The 24,082-nt window shown below is 44.7% G+C and overlaps 1 protein-coding gene across 1 annotated transcript in view; it reads left to right on the top strand.

Annotated features, from left to right (window-relative positions):
• Positions 1 to 2,340: 2,340 nt before the first annotated feature.
• Positions 2,341 to 24,082, top strand: part of TNFSF14 (TNF superfamily member 14) — a 37,792-nt gene continuing 16,050 nt past the window's right edge. The window contains exon 1 of the mRNA XM_082255954.1: positions 2,341 to 2,583. Coding sequence (XP_082112080.1) covers positions 2,365 to 2,583 — 219 coding nt within the window. The 5' untranslated portion in view covers positions 2,341 to 2,364. The remainder of the gene's footprint in view (positions 2,584 to 24,082) is intronic.

Below are 24,082 nucleotides of genomic sequence, written 5' to 3'. Positions count from 1 at the left end.
CCCATCCACAGTATATCTACTTTGGCCAGGCCTTAGCCACTTACCGCAAACTGATGTAGATCTACGTCGGCAGACTTTGCGGGGGTATACCTGGATGATGCCTCTAGCTAGAGGCACCATCCCGGTACCGTGGTTAACAGCAGACGGTCGGCTTTCCGTCGGTAACGTCCGATGCGGCTCGGGAGCTGCTCGATCGTTACCCCCCCCCCCGTCCGCCGGTTGGATGGAGTCCCGATCAAAGCCGGAATTGGCTTAGATCGGGTCTCCGATGACGTAACACCGGAGGCGGCGTCCATGACGTCACTTCCGGGTTACTCTGCTGCAAAAGGCGGCAAATTTAAAAAACTGCTGTATGCAAAAACGCAGTTTTCGGCATTTTGCATACATGGAAGTGTAGTGGAGGGGTCTAGGGTACCTTTCACTGCATATTGGTGTCACAAGGGATGTTTACATTGCTTGTGACAGCAATAAAATTGATCAGATTTTTTATTTTTTTTAAAAACCTGTAATAAAGTTAAAAAAAAATTTTTTTTAGCCGCCCCCGTCACCATTAACGCGCTCACGCGAATGAAATCGCTGTTCAAACCACACATGTGAGGTATTGCCAAGATCGCCAGAGCGTAAGCAATAATTAAAAAAAAAAAGAGCTACACTCTAACTCTAAACTGGTAACCGTTAAAAAAATTTAAAGCGTCGCCTATTGAGATCTCTATTGACCGTAGTTTGTCGCCATCCCACGGGTGTGCGCAATTTTAAACCGTAACATGTTGGGTAACTATTTACTCGGCGTGACATCATCTTTCACAATATACAAAAAAAATGGGCTAACTTTACTGTTTAGTATTTTTTAAATGCAGTGAAATGTGATTTTTCAAAAATTTTCCAAAAAAATGGCGTTTTAAAGACCGCTGCGCAAATACCGCGTCACAAAAAATATTGCAATAACCAACATTTTATTCTCCAGAGTCTTTGCTAAAAAAATATATATAATGTTTGGGGGTTCTAAGTAGTTTTCTAGGAAAAAATACTGATTTTAACTCAAATACCTTTTTTAACTAAAAATACCCCTATAATACTAATCCATCGCCCTTTACAGAACCGCTATTGTCATACTTACAAGGTGTACAGTATTAGATTTTAGTCAAAATCTTACTTTAAAAATGCTGTCTGGGCGTGGCCATCTTAGATGTGGGCATCTGAAGCCGCAGTGTAATCTGCTGTGTCCTTCTTCCTGATTCCAGGGAGTGTTCTGGGAGTTCTTTCTGATTCCAGCCTCCTGGGAGTGATTACAAACAGCTCCCAGGATGCAATGCAAAGGCGGAAGTGATGTCGGTGGCTGTGGCCACAGAGGGAGGAGAAGGAGGAAGTACAATCAAAAATGCCCTGAAAATAAGGTAAGGGACCCCCGAAAAAAATTGAAAATGCCCAATTGTTGATCTGCATAGCGAGCACTCCAGGAATCACTAAAGTTGCAAAATAGGCCGGAACTCCACTTTAAGCGGTTCATTTTGTGGTGTGTTAACAAACTAACTCAAAGCTACAATTGTTTGTTACCCCAACACTTCACATTCCGAATATGTGCCTGCTGTACCATGTACTTGTATGAAAAAGGATCCTGTTCTTTCTGTATTGCTTCCTTTGTGTGAAATCCAGGGTTTCCCTGCCAGTCCCTCTGCTTTCCTATTAAAAACTGTCGACACTAGACATGAGAGCACAGCGTGGTCAGTTTCCTAGCTCTGCTGGGAACTCAGCCTGCTCTACTCCAATGATTAGACGTGTCCTGACCCGCCCTCTACCCTGCACATCCTTTCACTGGGAAGATCAGTGTGCTGCTGTTTTTCTCCCCTTGGCTCTTATGCAGCTGAGAACAGAGGGAATGTGGCCACTTATAAAAAGGGGAAAAAAAGGGTTAATAATGATTTTTATATCAATATACAAATGTTTTGCCTTTCATTTCTATTTTACACTGAATGGATTGTTTTACAAGGTGAGGGTTTTCATTTCTTTTAACTTCAAATAAACTGTTGTGTGTTTAGTCCTGTCCTTGCCTCCTCTGCTTCATAGTATCTGTGTGTTACATGTGAGTTGACTCCAAACTGGTAATTATGGTGATGATATGTGACTATATTTTTTTCTAACAAGGCACTGCTGCTTTTCCTTTGATACAGGAAACAAGTCAACTTTAAAGGCACTAATGACTATGCAATTAATTGGTTAAAGTGCATCCGTCTTGTGTCTGAATGACTTTCCCTCTTTGTGGTCACATCTGAAACACCCTCCAACACAGCTTCTCCTCCCTCTGCTACGAGTCGCTTCTGTTTCCCCATTCTCATACAGGACCCTGCTACTACTGCCGCACTGACGATGGACAGGTATGTGACTTCTCCAATGTCAGTGTTCACGGTGGAGGAGCCTGGACACCATGCTGCCTCCTGTCCACCTCCGGGAAGAAGAAGGGCAAGTTGCAACTTGCTAATACAGCTGATTTTGCTGCTGTTTGCCATGCTGGCACTGTGTGGGGTAGCCTCTCAGATATACTACCTTTCCAAGGTGCAGGCCAATCTTAATGCTGCTCAAGAAACGGTAAGTGTTCTTACTTGTGTGTTGGGAAGTGTGGGGGATGGTGGGCACAGACCATACCTGGGAAGCACAATGATATAACCCTGAGACTCTAAGATTTTAGGTTCACTGTTTTATTGATTCATTGAATTTTCTGATGTCTACACATAACAATCTCCAGGCAATTTTAACCACTTTCAACCAGCTTTCATTTGCAAAGTCAACAAAATCAAGGCAACCTACCACCAACATTTTCATTCAGTTGAAGATGTTGGTCCTAAGTTGCCTTTGATCCATCTGATCATTCTTTTGCAATTAAATATGGTTGAAAGTGGAGGAATTTCCAGGAGAATGTAGTGGTGGGAAGTGATAGAGTTTGCCTGTTTAGTGATGGTCACACATACATACCAGTCTACATGCAAATTCAACTACTTTCCAAGAAATCAGGTCAATCTACCACTAATAATTTAGATCAGCCTATCTCAAAATTTTTACCCCTGAAGAACCATTGAAATAATTTTCAAGTCTCAAAGAGCCCCTGCTAAAATAATTAATGGGGGGGGGGGGGGGGGGGTTGAGTGGGAAGAACGCATTTGACAGCTAAAAGGTTCCACCAGGTGGCATTGGACCAAGAATTCCACAGGCATCTTCAGATGGTAGGTCAGTCAACCACAGATCAAGAAACCCCTTGAAACCTCTGGAGGAACCCTACGGTTCCATGAAACCCTGGTTAAGAATGGCTTCTTTAGATGGCTATACATTGTTGGTGGTAGGCTTTTTTTTATCCATGTGGTCATTTTTGCAATCAACATCTGGTTGAAAGTGGTAGAATTTGCCCGAAGCTTGCCTTCTGTGTAGGCAGCATGTATTTTGCTACAAAATATGGGAACTGAAGACAATTTACCACAAAGAAACTGCAGGGACTGTAAATTTTCCTCTGATAAAAGAATAATGTTTTGTATGGTCCACGATATTTTTTTTTTAAAATCAAAAACAAAGTTTATTAAACCATTGAAGTGTACAGCAAGTATCAAAAGGCAAGCATAAAACAAAATACAGTCCGCCGTACCTGAATAGCAAAGCATTGTAAAACAGAAACAGGACCCCGCCACCCCAAAACAAAATCAAAAACTGCCAAAGGGTCCCCCAATTGGACCAGAAGGGCCCAACCCAACCATACAAAGGTCAACACCCAGCCAGTGCAGTCGATACAGTTAGGTGGAATACATGTTGCTTAACAGGCTCAGGAAACCTCTAAGTAGAGCACGTCTGGGACGACTGAAGCCACCTGTCCCAAATCTTATGATATTTAGCAGGACATCCCCTATTGACATAAATTAGCTTCTTATATGGCAAAGTAGCATTTACCTCTGCAATCCACGCAGCCAAAATAGGGGGCGAGGATTGCATCCAGCTGAGAGCCAACATCTTACGGGCACTAAATAACGTCTCATGTATAAATTTTAGGGAACTCTTGTCAACTTCCAGATCTGGAAACAGGCCCAAAAGACATTGTCTGGGATCCAATGAGACCGGAGAGCCCATCTGGTCATGCAGAAACCGCACAACTTGTTGCCAGAAACAGTTGACTCGGGGGATGGTCCACAATATTTAGTATTATTTATAATATTTAGGAATCCAGAATAATGGTGTACATGATTTCACTGCAGAAAACTCTAACTGGCCTGTACATATTTCGTGTAAATCACATATGGCCTGTATTGAGTCAGATTGCCTTGAGTACTCAATCCGAGGTGTGTAGGATGTCGCTTCACTTTGAACTGTTTCCCAAATTTTCTGGTGTCATCTTTGGGTTTCTGGTAACAGTTTTCAAGACTTTTAGAAAATCAGAGTATAATTTCTAGGTAACCTTTGTGTCGTAACCTAAAAAAGGTACAATACACTTTTCTCATTTTGAATGATGAATTAGAAAGTTTTTAAGAATTTTAATTTTCAGATCATAATTAGTAACATTTGCTGGCCTGCAAGTAAAAACAATTATGACTGCGCCCTATATATTCATCAGCTCACAAGTAAATTAAAGAGACTAACAATCCACCTATGAAATCCAGATTGAATAGAAGGAGCCATTGCCTGAGCCATTGCTTCACACTTATGCCAGCGTTAGGCTAGGGAAGCTGTATATAAAGGTTGTAATGGACCTATCAAGTTAATGACCAGTGACCACAATCATGGCCATTCACTCTTTCAAGTAGCCAGTTTTTAATCTACCCTATTGGATTGCAGTTATGCTATTCATGCCCCTGGTCCCACTGGAGACTTAAGCCCCGTACACACGCAACGATTATCGGCCGACCGATCATCCGACTTTTGTCCATAGTGGTTTTTTGTTGGTTGGAATGTGCCTAGACTGCACACAAATTTTCTCGCCCAACAAAAATCTACTTCAGAAGTGATGTCATGTGTTGGTTTGATTTCTTTGTGTTCTTTCTTCTCTGAGCATGCCCAGACTTGCTCATCAGATTTTTCCCTGTCGAAATCTGTACTGACTGCACCAAAATTGGACGTGTTTTGACGGCCAACAAAAATTTTCTAGTCTGCACACCAGATTTTTTTCGGCCGAAAAGTTTGAGTTGGTTGTCGGAAGCATCATACTAACAAGCCGAAAATCGGCAGATCGGAGGTTGGACGAAAATTCCCTGCCAATTTTCGATGCGTGTGTACGGGGCTTTATTCTCCATATTGGAGGATTTGCCAGACATTTGCTAGACATTTACCACACCTTTTGTCATTTCTAATGACTGCAACACTACCAGCTATTACACTACTGGATTCTTCTCCCAGGACTGTAAACCCAGAAAAGTCATTAGCAAACGCATACAAAGTGGGACGAACCGGTGAAGACAAATATTGCTGGAGTTGCTCAGTATGGACCCCTAATCCTATTCAGGGAATGGCTGCATCCATCATAATCAAATCACACAGGACCCATGTGAGTCCTATATGCAGCCCATATAAAGGAACGAATATTACTTACAAAGGGCAATTATGACCTTGCACCTCTATCTCTTTAAACTACACATGTAATGTTTGGCGGATGGAAAGAGGTAGAAGGATAAGATTGCTGGTCTGTTATAAATTGGATTAAGTGGTCATTTATAAAAAGGATCCAATCTAGACAGAGAAGTAACAAAAAAATATACTGTCCAGTATGTAGAAGGGTACTGACTCACCAAAGTGGCCTGGTGGTGTCCTCAGGAGGAACAGATGCGGACACTAATACCAAGGATGGGAAAACAACCCACCAGAGTAGTTCCAAAAGGATGACAGACAGCAGTCTCACCTTCAAAAAACGTTATTAAATTCAAAAAGTAATATATCAAATACAGTAAGTCGAAAAAAAAAATGGCCTCCACCGTTCATAATAAAACAATGTTTTCCCTGAAGTGGCATAGCCGCAAATTGAGATTATTTAATTCATGTTAGACCCGTTGATTGAGCATAGTGTATCGCTGTATGCATACCCAGGTCTTGGGTCTTCATTTATTGCAGTTACTCCTTATGCTCTCTTTGACATTGGTAAACTTCACCACATAGCCTGGTTCAATTTCACCTGGATTTCATACCTATTAGCCACTACTGTGTGTGTGTTGGCATGACCGTGTTTCCCAGAATATTTTAGATGTGACAGCGTTGTCAATTTTATTATGAATGGTGGAGGCCACATGGTTTTTTGGTTTACTGTATTTGATATATTCCTATTTGAATTTAATAGAGCTTTTTGAAGGTGAGACTGCTGTCTGTCCTCCTTTTGGAACTTGGGTTGTTTTCCCATCTTTGGTATTAGGTGGTCATTGCCCTATACACTTGGCCACCTTAAATCCCAATAGAACATTCAGTTTCAATCAGCTAATTAAATACTAGGGGCATCAAGGCAAATGGTGACAATGCGGGAAAAGCAACAGGTTCCGTTTATTGGCAACCCATCAATCTGTTTTACAAACCTTCACCTTCACTTTGCTCTCTGGGTGCCTGAGCACAAGCAGTGGAAGGAAGCAGAGTCAGTCACATGCTTTCCATACCTGGAGGAACCAAGAATGTATCTTCAATACAAGTGGCTGGATGGAGTGGTGGAGGAGTGAAGGAAACATGAGTATGTCCTGCTGGTTGTGCTGCCATTAATGTAAATCTGGACATAAATTATCCCCTAGTCCCATTTATTACATGAATGCATGTCCTAGAATGCTGACCATACACCATACACAAAGCTTTTTTTTCTCTCCACCTCTAGGCAGAACAGATTCCTCCATGCTTAACAGTGCAGATGGACAAATCTCCTTCCATGGCCATCGCATTCTACCAGAGTAGTGCCTGCAACTGATTGAGTGTTGTTTGGCTGACAGTTCTCCACTCAGCTCCTTCCTTTTTCAATCAAAGGATTTTGGACAGGGGGGTGCCTACAGGGTCTTCCATGGAGTACATTTTCTGGTGATCTTGTTGAACTGGCCAAAATTCACGTTGTGTATGGCCAGCTTCTGTTTGGGCTTACAGGAATTGAATGCTAGCCATACAGGATTTGTTTTCTCTTGTACACTGAGACAAAATGTATGGGTGCAGGAATCTCTGCTTATCGCTATTGTATTCACTGTCACTGTTTAGCCAATGTCCTAATATGGTTATGTGGCCATATTAGGTCAGTGATGTCAAGAGCATCCCTGTGCCTTTGTGTTCATGGTATCCCTCACCCACACCTCATTGGCCCAGTACTGACAGCTGCCTTCAGGGTTCGGACAAACATGGGTTTGGACCAAACCTGGAGCCAAACTCAAGCTCACCTCTAGTCTCCAGTAGTTTGTGTCTCAAAGATGAGGGCTGAATTTCCAAATAGGCACTGTAGGCATGTGCCTACAGGCACCCTTTCTAGAGGGGCACAGGGCACCATCTGTATGGTTTATTTTTTCATAAATTTTTCAGGGAAGGAGGAGCAGACTCACTGCATCGGTTAAAGGGGGGTAATGCGGGAAAGGAGGAGGCACACACTGAAGCAACCTGTCAGAGGCAGGAGAACAGGACAGCTGCGGGAGGAGAGAGACAGAGGCAGACTCACTGACAGGTGAGCTGTGGTGTCACTATGGGTGTGCAGGGGTTGCGGACTGCACCCGGGTGACAGCTGCCACAGAGGTGACACCAAGGGCTGGCTGCTAAATTGCCTCCGCTGCTGTCACTAACACACCAGAGTGGAGCGGAGAGCAGGAGGCAGAATGAGAACACTTCTGTACAGCGGGAGACACAGCAGCACCAAATAGAGGGTGGGAGCTGCCGGGGTTAACTTTCTAAGTTAACTAGCAGGTGATTGGTTGCTAAGTGGTCCTAGCAACTAATCATCAGCTTGTTAATATGAAAAATTAACTCCAGCAGCTTCCGCCCTCTTCAGCTGTGTCTCCCGCTCTGCGTGGTAGGAAGGGCAGAGATGTGGAGGTTGTGTAATCTGAAGGAGGAGGAATAGCTGTAAGGGGCTGTGTAATATAAAGGGGGCTGTGTAATGTGCAGGGGCTGTGTAATGTGCAAGGGCTATGTAATGTAAAGGGGGTTGTGTAATGTGCAAGTGTGTTTGCATTGTGCAATGGACTGTGTAATGTGAAGTGGCTGTGTAATGTGCATGGGGCTGTGTAATGTAAAGGGGGCTATGTAATGTAAAGGGGGCTGTATAATGTGCAAGGGGTTATGTAATGTAAAAGGAGCTGTATAATGTGCAAGGGGTTGTGTAATGTGTAGGAGGCTGTTTTATGTGCAAGGGGTTGTGTAATGTGCTGGAGGCTTTGCAATGTGCAAGGGGTTGTGTAATGGGCAGGAGGCTGCGTAATGTATAAAGGGCTGTGTAATGTGCAGGGGCTGTGTAATGTAAAGAGGACTGTGTAATGTGCAGGGGGCTGTGTAATGTGCAGGGGGCTGTGTAACGTGCAAGGGGTTGTGTGCAGGGGCTGTGTAATGTGCAAGGGGTTGTGTAATGTAAAAGGGGCCCAGAGGTGCTGGGGAGAATACAGGACGGAGTACACTGGACGGAGTACACTCGGGGATTTACACTGCGGGGATTACACTGGGGGGATTTACACAGGGGGGAGTATGCTGTGGGGAGTACACTGGGTGGATTTACACAGGGGGGAGTTTACTGGGGGGATTTACACAGGGGGGTACACTGCGGGGAATACACTGGGGGGATTACACTGTAGGGAGTACACTGGAGGAGTATACTGGGGGGCTTACACTAGGGGGAATGCCTCATTTATTTGAAACTTGTAATATTTACTTTTTGTTCTGAGTAAAATTATTTTATCAAGAAAAAAAAAAAAAGTCGGCCTTACTGTTTTTTTTTTTTTTTTTTGGGGGGGTGGGGATGGGGGGTTTGGCGCTTCAGAATCCTCTGCCTATAGGCTCCTGAGATATAAATCCAGCCCTGTCAAAGCCACTCTCTCCCAGTCCTGGGACATTTAGTGCTCAGGGCAAGGATGACAAAGTGCACCCAACCCCCCCTCCCCCACAAAGTGAGAGCATCGCGTTTCATCAGAAATCTCCTCCCTTCCCCCCCTTAATAAACATCCAGCACTGATGTGCACACTCGCCCATCACCCCACCCCCCAGCCTAAATTTCTTCTGCAAGCCAGTTTTTAGCAAAAATGTCCCCTCCTCCCAACTCAAATTACCTCCCCTCCACAAATTCTTTCACCCAAATACTGTATGCCCTTCTTAGCACAAATCCTCTCCTATCCTAGCACAAATATCCTTTTCATTGCCTGTCAAATGCCACTGTCAAATCCTCCCTCCTACCATAAATTCCTCACTGTGTCCCCAGTACAACCCCCCCCCCCTTAAACTTACAGGCCTAAAATGCTACAGGGGCAGGAACTCACCATGTGGTCCCCTCCTCCTGTACATGAGCTCACTGCCCACCCTGCCCATCACTTGTCCCCGCCCTTCTCTCGACCACCAAGCTGCTCAGTTTTGTCTTTACTTCATTGAATCTGTAATATCTGGTAGTTGGGTGCAATTGGGAACTCTAGTGGGAAAATCCGCTTGAAGTGGTGAACAATATAAGAAGTCAACATGAGATAACACGTCTCACCAACCACAAAAAAACGTGATATTACTTTAAAGGAGGCTAACCTTTAAAGGGGTTTTCCAGTGCAACTTTACCAACCCTTATTAGAGTATCAGCAGAGGGGCTTTCCACATCTACTGTCGAGAAGAAACCCCTTACCAATCTCACATGTCTACCAGCAATGTGTGCCCCTCTCCATAGATCCCTGATGCAGAGCTGACATTGGGGTCTGCATTGGTTTGTGGGCTCCTGGTACATCCGGGAACGTCTATGAGAAGACATGTAGGGTTAATATGGTAGAATGCTAAATTTAGTTTATTGGCAGGATTGACTTTAAAGAACGTTGTCAATGCTACAAAATAGTGGATGGGGTTGATGTTTTAATGGGTTATTAGCTTACCAAAAATTAGCATAGCAAAATTTAATCAGAAGATTCTTCTAAAGAACATGTTGAAAACGTAATTGTCTGGTAGGCTGACCAGTCCAGTCTTCATTCTCTTGTGGAGCTGCCGAAGCTGCTGTTTTCTAACAGTTCCAGATGTTCCGAATAGCTCTATCTGATCACTTATAAGATTTAAGGAATGGCCTGTAGACAACAATGAATGTTTAGAATTGATCAGTGACATAAAATATAACAATGGCCATTTTATAAATAACTAGACATTAAGCCCGTTAAATTAACGGGCGCTAGAGCATAGAGCCACATGACGTAGCCAGCTCTGCGCATAGCGTCCCTGTTGCCCTAGCAACATCGGGGACACGCGCAGAGCTGACCGAGCGGATCTCGCGTGACATCGCTCGCCCGCCGACACTTGTAACGGCCGCTGCCGCTTAGCAGTAAGTCCGCGCGAGCGCGCACCCGCTGCGTGCCCGCGCACACCCGCCGCTTCAACAATTTCACCCGGCCGCCCGAAGTCTCTGTGCTCCAAGTCCCAACGGCTGTCCGTGGGGCACATGCGCAGTAGCGCAATCCCACGGACACAGGGACTGGACGCAGAGACACTTGTACTTTTTATGTATAGATTGAAAGCTGAACACAGCTGGCACACTAATGATGGGAAAAATGAACGACCAAGAATCTTCACTTGCTTTTTGACTTGCTCAAGTGTAAAGCAGACCCATACACTAACTCTCCCTCTTTACCCAACCCCAACACTTAGCCTAAAACTTAACACTATCCATAAAACGTAACCTAACTCCTAACCCTTAGCAGTTAGCTTGATGATGCTAAGTCTACCTCGAACTATAACCTACAGCAAAACTCCATCTGTAGGGTATAGATTGGACTGGGCACAACCCTCACCATAATAATAAATAAAAGTGGAGTTCCACTTTAAACCCCTAAACACTAACCTCATCAGTAATTCGTATCCCCTTGTCCATTATACTAATCGAAAACCTAAGCTATTTCATATCACTGAACTGATCCTCACAACAACACCTAAAGCATCAGGACCAATAATTGTCAGTCCATTCTGAAAATGGCCGGCACTAAAACCACTGTTCCATATTTTGTGAACCAAAATGATCAAAGTGTCTAAAATAGGAACTCTATTCCCTGTAGCAACCAGCACTACTAAAGCCTACAGTGGAAAATGTTAGATGGAGACTAAACATTCAAAGTTGAACTCCAGCCTTCAGTCTTGCACAGTTGTACAGGCTCTTCTCCTCTGTTAAAATTGCTTACTCTGATTTCACTGCACACTGTGAGCTTCTCACAATGTGCATTTGAATCTGTAGCAATTCAGATAGAGCCGGCCTCATTTCCTGGCTGGAGGTTGTCAAGCATCATCTAGCGCTTTCCTGTCCAGCTTGACTGTCCCTGGCCTGCCCATCACATTCATTGGATATAAAAAGGAACCTCACACTGTTAACAAACAAAAAAAAGTCTTTAAAGAATTTTAAAAATGTGGTATTAAGCCTTGCTGCACAAGTTGATCCCATCCTTGACTAAGGCCTAAAGGAAACTGGTGGGGTTTTTGTTCCTGGCAGTCTGGCAGACACTGGCTAGTGCCTGGCGCCAACCGTTCTTCGATGCTGAAGTTAGGCAGCATTGCTGCTCATGGGAACCATGGCTCACGAGAAGTTCATCTCTATACTTACAGATACCCATACCAAATTTCTGAGGATTTGGGACCCATGGATAACTTACAATGACCATCAAAATCTCAACCGCTCTTTACTCTCTATAGCAGTGGTCTCCTAACTATGGCCAGCAGGCCAGATGTGGCCCTTTGCTTGCCTTTATCCGGCCCCCGGCGTACTAGTCCTTCTACTGACACCAATAATGAGGCACCATTCCTTCCCACTGACACCAATAATGAGGCACCATTCCTTCCCACTGACACCAATAATGAGGCACTATTCCTTCCACTGACACCAATAATGAGGCACTATTCCTTCCACTGACACAAACAATAGGGCACTATTCCTCCCACTGACAATAATGATGGGGCACTATTCCATCCAATAATACCAATAATGGAGCACTATACCTCCCACTGACACCAATGATGAGGCATGATTCCTCCCACTGACACCAATGATGAGGCACTATTCCTCCCACTGACACAAACAATAGGGGACTATTCCTCTTACTGACACCAATGATGGGACACTATTCCTCCCACTAATACCAAAAATGTAGCACTATTCCTCCCACTGGCACCAATGATGGGACACTATTCCTCCCACTGACACAAACAATAGGGGACTATTCCTCTTACTGACACCAATGATGGGGCACTATTCCTCCCACTTACACCATTGATGGGGCACTATTCCTCCCACTAATACCAACAATGGGGCACTATTTCTCCCACTGACACCAATTATTGGCCACTATTTTTCCTACTGACACCAATGATAGGGCACTACATATTCTCCTGCTGACCACAGGCTCCATGTCATTTTCTTGCTCTTTCTGACCACCAAGCCTGAGGCATTGTTATAGTGATATCAAAGGCTTTCTTTTTTTTTTTTTTTAAATAAAAAACATGTTATATTTACCTGCTCTTGGCCGCTCCCTCCTGCCAAGTGCCCCCCCCCCCCCCAGAGCAAACAGCTGGCAATGGGGGCACCCAAGCAGGCTCATTTACAAGCCGCTGCTCTGCGTGCCCATTCAAACACAGAGCAATGGCTCGGCTCCACCCCTTCTCTCTTCTCATTGGCTCACTGGCTGTGATTGACAGGAGTGGAAGCCAATGGCTCCCACTGCTGTCTCAGCCAATGAGGAGGCTGGGTCCCCGGAGAGCCAAGGCTCTCATGCACATCCCTGGAGGAAGATCAGGCTCTGGTAATTATTTAGGTGGGGGGGGGGGGGGGTTGCTGCTGCACAGAGGAGATTTTTTACCTTAATGCATAGAATGACCCCCTTCTTTTTCTCAGACAACTCTCCTTCCCTTCTTCCTCTCTTCTCTTCCTCTCATCCAGCAAGGTCTCTTGGCAGCTACTTTCTATTCCTCACTTCCAACTTTCACTTTTCCAACACTGTGCTCTCCAGGTTTTAGAGCTTCCTCCCTCCCTTTTTTTCATCCTTGCTGAGTCAAATGCCTTTGCTGATAGCCTTCATTGCCACTGGAACGCCTTCTGAGTCAAATCCATAGTCTATAAGTGTGCTTATCTGTACCTTTATAGTTTGAGAAGTGATTCGTAAGGGCTACCTCCACATATTTGGTGGAATCGTTGTTATGTTCTTGCCTCTGTTACTTCTTTTACACGGTGTCATTGTGCATACAAATGTTTTACAACATAAAAAGAATTCTATAAAACCCAATAAAAACTTTGTGAAAACAAAATGAGGTACTTAATAGTCCATGAAGTCCAGTTTTGTCTTCCTGTAGCTAACTTGTCACATCGCATGGGACCCTAGCACAGCCATCTTGGATTTGGAGCCAGCTGTGATTTCCCGCGAAGCCACAGCCGACTCCCCTACTGCGTGTTTGCGATATCACATAGCACTGGTCCTACAGCCTCCTTGAGAGTGTGACATGTCCTTGGAGATTGTGGGCAGGCCAAGATTAGGTGACTCTCGCCTCGACGAAAATTGTGGAAATGGGAGTGGGTACCCATTACCCGTAAAGAAAAAAAAAAAACCTGGAGGAAACAGAAGGATGATTGGAAAGTCTTTCGATGTTGACGTTTCAGCTTCCTCCATTCATCAAGGCATTCTGATATTTGCATAATTCCTCCTAAGAGCCAGCGCACTGCTTTAACCTCCCTGGCGGTCTGATTATGTCAGGATTTCTATGTTAAAAGCGGTACATTGTTTTGCATGGAAATCTGTTGTTTTATATTTCAACCGCTTTACCCCCGCTCACATTGCTGCTACTGCGGCAATGTGGCTCGTTCCCGTCCAGCGACGTAGACCTACGTCGCTGGACTCCTCCCCTTGTGGGAGGCTCGCTAGTCCGGCTAGTCCGGCCAGGGGTGGAGCAGAGGCGATCGCCGCTGCTCTTCCCCGATCGTCGGGGAATCGAGTGTGGAGATCTGCCTGCTTGTGTAAACAAAGCGGGCGGATCTCCTAAGTGACAGGCAGGGACAGATTGCAGGGTTCAGCATAGCTGAACATGCGATCTGTCCCTGTGTCACTCAGTCACCTCCCCCCACACATGTCAGTAAGCACCAGGCATACATTAACCCCTCCCTCTCCAATAAAATTAACCCCTTCCCTGCCAGTGTCATTTTTACAGTAACAGTGCATATGTATAGCACTGATTACTGTAGTAATGTCACTGGTAACCCCAAAAGTGTCAAAAATGTCAGTCAAGGGTCCGATCTGTCCGCCGCAATGTCGCAGTCCCGCAAAAAAAATTGCAGATCGCCGCCATTACTCGTTAAAAACACCAAAAATGACAGAAATCTTTCCCTTAGTAAACGCAATAACTTTTGCGCAAACCAATCAAAATACGCTTATTGTGATTTTTTTTACCAAAAATATGTAGCAGAAAACAAATTGGCCAAAAATGATAAAAAATAAAGATTTTTTACATTTTTTTGGTGGGAATTTCATATAAAAAATGTGAAAAATATTGTTATTTTTTCAAAATTTTTGCTCTTTTTTTGTTTATAGTGCAAAAAGTAAAAATCACACAGGTGATCAAATACCACCAAAAGAAAGCTCTGTTTGTGGGAAAAAAAAGGACGTCAATTTCATTTGGGTACGGCGTTGCATGATCGCCCAATTGTCAGTTCAAGTCGCACAGTGCCGAATCGCAAAAAGTGGCCTGGACGTAACACAGCAAAATCCTCCGGTGGTAAAGTGGTTAAAACTCACCTTCCCCTATGATCCCTTGCGGTCCTCCCCTGCCGTCCTCCAGCCATCCTCCCGCTGTCCTCCCGCTCTGTGCTCGGCCGATGCGGCTCCTGTCTTCCGGTTCCCTCCCTGCAAGCGTTGCGACCCAGGGGGGTGGAATCGGCAGCAAATTCAAAAATGTAAATACACCAAATGACATGATACAAAGCTGTGATCCTAACAGATTACACTGTTTAATGCCATTTTACCACAGGATTGCACCTGGTGGCTTTTCTAGTGCCCTGCCTGTGCTTTAACAGTGCTTTGTGCCTGGAAAATAGAGAAAGTCTATGGCGTCCAAAAAGCGTTCTTTTTTCGCAAAAGCGCTTTTAGACAAACTGGAAAACAGCGACAGCAAAACGGAGTTACTTGAAGAACTGAGCGATAGCGATTCGTGGGAAAATTCGTCATCAGGTACGGAAAGTGATGACAGCGATGATTCTGATGTCTCTTTCTGACACATCGCTCCGTTGGAAACTCTGAAGAATCATTTGATATACTTCCCAAATTCCACATGCTATGTGCCAGAAAGAGACACCAGAAAGAGACATGGCAATAAGAGGGACCAGGAAAGACATATTACAAGTGGATTTATCTTACATAGTTACATAGTAGGTGAGGTTGAATAAAGACAATAGTCCATCCAGTTCAACCTGTGTAGGTGTGTGTGGCTGTAATCATCTCTCATAGCCCTTAATGTTCTGATCCTTGAGATGTAAGTCTAAGAGTCTTTTGAAAGCCACCATACTACCCGCAGAAACCACCTCTTGTGGTAGAGAATTCCACAATCTTGTAGCCCTAACAGTAAAGAACCCCCCACGTTGCCTGAGGTTAAAACGCTTCTCCTCTAATCGCATTGAATGCCCTCGAGTCCTCATGCAATCCCTTAGACTGAACAGCTTTTTCTAAGCTGAGATCCCCATTGAGATATTTAAAAATTGCTATCATGTCCCCTCTCAGGCGTCTCTTCTCCAGGGAGAATAAATCAAGCGATTGCAGACGCTCTTCATAATTAAGGTCCTCCAATCCCCTAATTAGTTTAGTTGCCCTTCTCTGGACTCTCTCCAGCTCCAACACATCCCTCCTGAGGACTGGCGACCAGAACTGGACAGAATACTCCAGATGCGGTCGGACCAGAGTTTTATAAAGTGGAAGGATTATAGACTTATCTCTGGAATACATCCCTTTCTTTATGCATGCTAATATTCTGCTGGCTTTGGCAGCTGCCGCTTGACATTGCATGCTATTGCCTAGTCTATCATCCACCAATACTCCCAGATCTTTCTCCATTTTTGATTCCCCCAAGGGTTCCCCTCCTAACGTGTATTGTGCTTTTATGTTTCTAGTCCCCAAGTGCAAAACCTTACACTTCTCCACGTTAAACCTCATTTGTCATGTCGTTGCCCACTCCGTTATTTTGTCCAGGTCATCCTGTAGGATATCTGCTTCATGCTTGGTTTGCTTTTGAGCAGCAGAGACTTATTTTAGACACGAAGGACATTTTTCACTTCTTTGTTATAATGAGAGAACATGAACATGACAGAACTAACTGACTTCCTGTTTGTTTATGTAACTGGTGAAAAATACTAAGAACTGACCTTGAGTTCCTTTGTAGTGGTTAGAAACAGATATGGTGAATTATCTGAGAACTGTGACATTTGCTTCGTAACAAGAAAAAGAGTATATATGTGATCACTTCTGTGAGGTAGAGCCCTGGATCCAATGGGTTACGTAGATCTGCATGCACTCAGGCAGCACCTGAGAGGAAAAGTGGCTCTATAGAAATATGGAGAAGAACAAGGCGCCTCTAAGTGCAATATAGGCCATTTATTGGAGCATAGAAGGATTAAAGAGGTTGTAAACCTCCGAATTTTTTTTTGAAAAAAAAAAAACCCTGAAAGACAAACACATAATGAGCTAGTATGCATCGCATACTAGCTCATTATGAAATACTTACCTTTAATCGAAGCCCAGAAGTGCCGACCGCTCACCTCTCTCATGGGTGACATGTTCTTTCGCCCTTCTTCCGGGTTTGCGGCATCCGGCCATCTGATTGGCTGAAGCCGCGATTACGTCACTCCTGCGCATGCGCGCAGCCGTTCCTTCAGAGCGCAAGCGCCAGTGACGTCACTGGCTGCATTTAAGGCAAATATCTCCTAAACGGTACATGTTTAGGAGATATTTACAGTACCTATAGGTAAGCCTTATCATAGGCTTACCTATAGGTACAAGTTGCAGAGGAGGGTTTACTTCCTCTTTAAAACAACTTAAAAGAAGTTGAAATCAAAACAGCATGTCTTAGAAGCCGGAGAAGCCGGAGAAGCCGGAGGAGCATGCGTAGCTCCTTCCACTCGCTTTTGACTATCAGCTGCGTGCATTCCAGCATGGTTCCCGGAAGCTCTACCACACCGTGTGCACGCCGACACATGAAGCAGTCTTCTGGACACTGGATTACTGAGCATCGGCTCCTCCAGCTTCTAAGACATGCTGTTTTTATTTCAACTTCTTGTAAGTTGTATTAATCCTATGGTCCAATAAATGTTCTATATTGCACTTAGAGGCGATTCGTAACAAGAATTGGTGCTACAAAGTTGGAAGACAGGGGTAGGCAATCAGATTAATTTAGAGAGGACCTGCATTGTGAAAGCTGTGGCCAACAAGTGAATGCAGAGAACAAAGGAATAGTCAACAGTATTGTCTGTGGTCTCCCTGCAGCTGATCTTTACTGACTTATCATGCATTGTTCTGCACAGCTTCTCTATGTGGAGGCGACCTTCTTGTTAGAGGAGCAGGGTGTCACTTCTTCATATCATAGCTGTCCCACCAATATAATCTGAAGACTAAAGTGGGTAATGACTAAAAAGTGTCAGGAAGGGCTCAGGTAGCACAGATCCACAGAATGAAGCAGAAGCATAGAGATCCTTGTACTGAAAGTCCTCAGGTACAGCTTCCTCTCCAGCAAGGAGAACAGTGAGCATTATGGTAGTGACATCACCAAAACTTCTAATCTCCTGAGACTAGCTGTCATAACTAGAAGTGCCTTAGATCAGTGGTCCTCAAACCCTGGCCCTCAGGGCCCACTAACAGGCCAGGTTTGCAAGATAACTAAAATACATCCCAGGTGATATCATTTGCTGCTCAGTGATTGCAGTATTATAGTCTGCATCTCCCCAAGGTAATACTTAAAATCTGGCCTGTTAGTGGGCCCTGAGGACCGGAGTTGAGGACCACTGCCTTAGATCAGCGGTCGCCAACCAATGGTCTATGGACCACTGATAATCTACGAGAAAATTTTGGTGGTCCCCAGGGGTTCTGTCTCAAAACAACATTGTGGTGAATGTATACCACCCAATGTTGTTTCCAGTGTTGTTCTTAAAGCACGCTGATAGTCAATACCGTCAGCACGCATTGATACCTGATGCCTCCTCTGTAGTTCCAGCTCCTGTGAATTCAGAGGGAGGCGTCGGGAGTAGTGCAGAGAATGGGAGGTGAAGAAGGAGGAGACTTCCAATGGCAGCGCTGATCACAGACTGTGGGAGGGAGCACAGAGCTCAAACACATGGCTGGATAAGGAGGTGAGATCCAATGATAAGTCTGTGTAAAGCAGCAGTGTAATGCAGGGTGCGGGGGGGGGGGGGGGGGGCAGAGAGCCAGAGCATTGTGTGTATATGACATGTAAAATTCCTGTTAGTGGTTTGCGAGATTCAAAATTGTGAGTTTAGTGGTCCGTGAGGTCCGAAAGGTTGGCGACCACTGCCTTAGATGATCTACCACAGCAGATATACAGCTACAGTTTGAGGCTCTGGGGTCAGGGGAACCAAGACACAGGAAGTGCATTGTTATTTTTCAAGCGAAAAAGTACGTTTTTCAGGACCCAGCTAAGGCATAATCCACATTTCTAGATGTTTCCTATTTAACAGCAAATCTTCACTTTCTAAGCTTAAGTCCACATTACAGTAAAAGCCCACTATATGAATAAAAATTGAATTCTTGTAAATGTATGGGTAAATAGTGTAGCGCACCTCTTAAAGAGCTGCAGTGAACTGGGATCCCCCACCCTGCACAGCCAGGCACACTGAATTTTACAGTCACTTCGGAGTCAGAAAACAGTCTGCTTTTTTTTGTTTTGTTTTATTAAGGGTGATAAACTTAGATGGGGATATAGGGGCATTATGGGATGCCCACTTGACTTCAAACAACTTCAGGGACAACTTCTCCTATATACAGTCTCTATATACATTCCAGCACACTTGCTTGCAGAACTTTTCAGGAGCAGTGATTTAATGATGCTTGTGATGCTTAATAATGCTAAAGCGCAACAAAGAAAATGACAAATTCCTTTAAATATAGTGCCTGGGGGAGGGGAGGGGGGGGGGTCCCCTTAGTGTTCCTGTAACGTGGCACCTCTGTAGCATATATATAACATGCTGCAGCAAAAATGACATTTCTAAAGAAAAGAAAATGAGTCAAAACCCATTTAAAATGACTTGCGGTTGCAATTGATGACAACTGGCTATTAAAAAATAAAAAATGGCCTGGGGTCCCCCCCAAAATTCATACCAGAACCTTCTCCAGGCATGCAGCCTGGTAGGTCAGAAAAGGGGGGGGGGGCGAGCGAGCATCCCCCTCTTGAACCTTACAAGACCACATGCCCTCAACATGAGAGGGGTGGGTCCTTTGGGTTAGGGGGTCTCTTCCCAACAACTCTGGGCTGTGGTTGTTGGGGGCTTATTGGAATCTGGAAGCCCCCCTTAACAAGCCCCCCAGATCCCCCCCCTTTTCACAAAAAAAGTGTAAAAAAATAAATAAAAATAGGAGACCAGTTTTTGATAAATCCTTTATTAAAAAATAAAAAAAATAAAAATTACCCCCTCTATGTAAATCAATGACGCCGCCCACCGCCACACCGGACCCGAGAAAAAAAAAAAAAAAACGCTCCCCGCTCTAGGACAGCTGCCCGCTGAATGCCTCCCCTGTGCCTTGACAGTTCATATATACATTGTAGCATTGTAGCACTGCCCCCTAGAGAGCTGCTGAGAATAACACTTCTTGGGTTCCCCTGGGTTACCATTAGCAACTGACAGCAGATACACGGCATTAAACGTTTTTGACTCAGACAATAATCAGTCCAGGGGATTTGGTTTTTGTGTTATATTTAGAACTGGGATGGGAGAAAGGATGAGTGGGATACTCCGACTAGTAACTATGCACAATTTCTGAGGACCACTGACTGTAGAATGCGGCAAGGTCGCTGCTTCACCTTGCCACTGAAGTGAAGTTAAATTGACCGTTCCCGTATTGAATCTTCTCTTCAGGGTTAACAACTTGGCACCCCCTTTACTCTCACTGCCTGTGTGCTGACACCCGTCCACTGACTCTAGTCACTGGAGTGGTCCCCTTCCTGGGCAGATCTATTGGCAAGCTCCCCTGTACTCATGGACACTGTTTTTCCAGAGTTGCTCTGCCTTCACCTCCACAGTCAGCTTCACTGGACTTCTGGGTTCAGCCACACCACTGGTTCACTAGGCCGACTGCCTACGACCACCCTCAGAGCTGCAGAAGAGGAGACAGCCTTCACCCTCCTTCTGGGAATTTTCTTTCCCGCCCAAAGACCCCCTGTCTCATGTGCCCTTGGCTTTTATAATGTATCCCAGGATGCACCATTGCTTGTGCCAAACCACTGAGATAGTTACAAAAGCCTGTGTGTCACTGGCTGGGTTTCCTCCTCTGTCCAACAGGCTCCCCTATTGGATGCAGTGGGGACACTCCCTCAGCCCAGATGAATCACACCCTGGACACATGCAACAGGCCTAGCTAATAATCAGGCTCTCCTGATAAGCAGACAGAGCAACTATACTTTCTCTGCCAAGCACCTACCTAGGAGGGTGCTAAAAAGGTAAGGGCAGGGCCACCTGGCAACGTCACCCGGTGGCCCGCCAACCTTGTAACATCACAGACAGGTGCCTGCTTTAGATTTTGGCATGGGGTTCCCCTTAAAATCATTTTTTTTTTAACCACCAATTTATTTATTTTTTTTATTGATCTGTCAGTGGGGAAACCCATTGACAGCTGATGACTGATCAGTTGTTAAGGACGCTGTGGCCAGCTTCCCAGCCCCACTCCTTAACAACCAGCTTACACTGCACCCTTATTGGGCAAAGCTTTCGTTGCGCAGAATGCACTGTGCAGCATGCAGTGCATTGCAGGGTGTTTGGCGGCCTGCCCCCTGCCAGCCCATTTTGCTGGGGATTGGCTGGGGCCCTCATCAATACTCCAAGAAGCTCCTCCTAGACTCCACCCTCTACTTCTGGAAGCTTCTCCAAGGTTCCAGAGAGCAGGGGGAGTTTCCAGAGGTGCTGCTTGCTGAGTCATCCAGCCTTCCTGTGTCACTCAGCCCTGACCCAGATTCAACCCAGGCCTGGGTTTCAGCCAAACCAGTTTACCTACACTACAAACTATACACACTAGCACACACTAGAAGGTGCTACGCTTGTAACAACAATGTTCAGCATATACAGTAAATTCCTGTTTTTTATTTCACATCTGTATTTGGATTTGTCTCTACGATTACAAGCAGGCCAAGCTGTCCAGCGAAAGTGACAGTTACAGGGGTTGGGGTAAACCACATACAAATGCTTAAGATGCTTACAGTTATTGGCTTTGACTTTTTTACATATATATAAAATCTTTTCATGAAAATAAAAAGATAGATTGCTGTAACTGATAAAAAGAAGTTTTAACCGGAGCAGAGTTTTAGTTGGTCACTTACGTCAGGTCCTTTTAAAACTACACATCCAGCTAAAATGACCATCTACAGGGTGACAACAGTGCAGCGCTATTTCACTGCAGAACTATCAGTGTTGTCATTTTATAATAGGAAATGGAAAATAATGAACCTGCTGCCAGGAAAAGAAGATAATAAAATTGTTACAGTACAACTACAGTAAAGGTAAAACTTTTTCTCATTATGGATAGAGTAAGGGAGGGTTATAACCCCTGTCAGTTATGTATACTTCTCTCCCATTGGGGAGATATCTCTTCACTTCCTCTTCCATAGCCACAACAAAAAGAGAGAGGAAATCTCTCCAAAGAGAGTTATCACCAGAACTGTGTCCCAATTGGAAGATTGCTCGTCTATTCCTTTGCTGGTGACAACCCCAAATTTGGGAAATTTATTTTTTCTTCACTGTTGGTGATAACGGTAAGCAGGACAAATAGGGGGGTAAATCTCCCTAATGGGGGCACAGATAGCAAAAAAAAAAAAACTGACAGGGGTTTTAATCTCTTTATAGTGTATTCAAAGCTAAAAGAAAAAATGTTTTGCCTTTAGTTATACAGATATGAGAATTGTTTTATCTGCCAAAGGATGTGTATGTGACACCCTTGTCTGGCAGAGCAAAGGATCTGATTTTTCTCTGCTGCAAAAAATTCCCAGTTTTCCACCCTATGACTGGACAGTGAAAGGAGAAGCAGCAGACTGGCAAACTCTCTCTCAGTAACTTTGCTCCAATCAGCATGTTCTATGTTAGCTCATGAGCACTGCAGCACAACAGATTGACATCTAGTGCTGTGTCTCCCTCCCCCAGTCTAAGCTCTGTTGTGAAGGAATTATAAGAGGCTGACACCAAGTAAAATTCAGGTACTTAACCACTTTCAGTCCGGAGGATTTGGCTGCTCAATGACCAGGTCCTATTTTGCGATTCGGCACTGCATGACTTTAACGGACAATTGCGCAGTCGTGCAACGCCGTACCAAAACAAAATTGACATCCTTTTTTTCCCATAAACAGAGCTTTATTTTGGTGGTATTTGATTACCTGTGCGATTTTTATTTTTTGCGCTATAAAATTCTCAAAAAAAAAAAAAAAATGTAAAAATCTAAATTTTTTAACATTTTAGGTTTGTTTTCTGCTGCATATTTTTGGCAAAAAAAAAAAATTGCAATAAGCGTATTTTGTTTGGTTTGCTCAACATTTATTGCGTTTACTAACTACAGGAACGCTTTATGTCATTTTTATTGTTTTTTTTTTTTACTAGTAATGGCGGCAATCTGAAATTTTGTTGCAGGACTGAGACATTGCGGCGGACAGATCGGACCCCTAACTGACATTTTTGACACTTTTGGGGGTACCAGTGACATTACTACAGGAATCAGTGCTATAAATATGCAATTTTACTGTACTAATGACACTGTCAGGGAAGGGGTTAACAGTATGGGTGATCAAGGGGTTACTTGTGATGCTAGGGGTGTGATTCTAACTGTGGGGGGGGGGGGGGGGGCGTGGCTTGTGAAGTCATCACAGAGATATGTGATTCTATATAGCAGGATCACATGACGTCTGTGATCACTTCAGGGAGAAGTATGGACGGCTGTGTTTACATTAGCCGTCCGTCCTTCTCTGTCAGCGGCGGGAGATCGCGAGTGGCCGGCGCCGGCGGCCATCGGAGCCACCTGTCACACGCACTAGCTTCCCCGCTGACGAGCGGGGGCGGGAGCGGGCCTCCCGTGGCGCGCGATCGCCCCCTAGCTCCTCCCAGGCGGGCGCCGTACATGTACGGGACTTTGCCTGGGAGTGCCAGACTGCCGCCGTACATCTGCGCCGTGAGGTCGGCGAGTGGTTAAACTGTTTAATAAAATAATGATTTATTCATTATTACAGAGCTGCATTCATTGGAGTCTGTGGCTGAAGTTCTAAGTCATTGAATTGTACCCAAAATGAATAGCTGTCACAGTTTGGTTGTGGTGTTATGATGTCATGACCCCATTTTATCAAGAAACTTTGCTCTTAAAACAAATAACCGATGCAAAAAAGATGTAATTGAAGGGGCAAAGTCCCATTTAATAATGTTTCTCCCCATGTAATCTACATCTGCAGCAGCAATGTAGATGGGCTTTAACACCCACACCCCACACATAGGCGTCCATGGGTGGCAGAGGTTTCTGCCCTCACAGCACGCTCCCAGCACAATGACAGAGCTGCCAAAGAAGAACCAGCTCCCAATCATGTGACCCAGGGCAGGGACAAGGGGTGGGCAAAATGGACAGCTGCCCTGGGCACTATGGTATTATGTGATGTGGGGGCGGTCACCACAAGGAGATCGGGAAGGAGGGGATTTGTGTTGGAAGGGGGAATTTGGGGCATTGCGGGGGTATTATTCTAGGAGGTGAAATTG

The sequence above is a fragment of the Pelophylax lessonae genome (genome assembly GCF_965119305.1).
Source record: "Pelophylax lessonae genome assembly, chromosome: 4".
Taxonomy (NCBI): domain Eukaryota; kingdom Metazoa; phylum Chordata; class Amphibia; order Anura; family Ranidae; genus Pelophylax; species Pelophylax lessonae.
The sequence above is the reverse complement of the archived record's forward strand: the minus strand, read 5'-3'. Positions and strand labels throughout refer to the sequence as shown.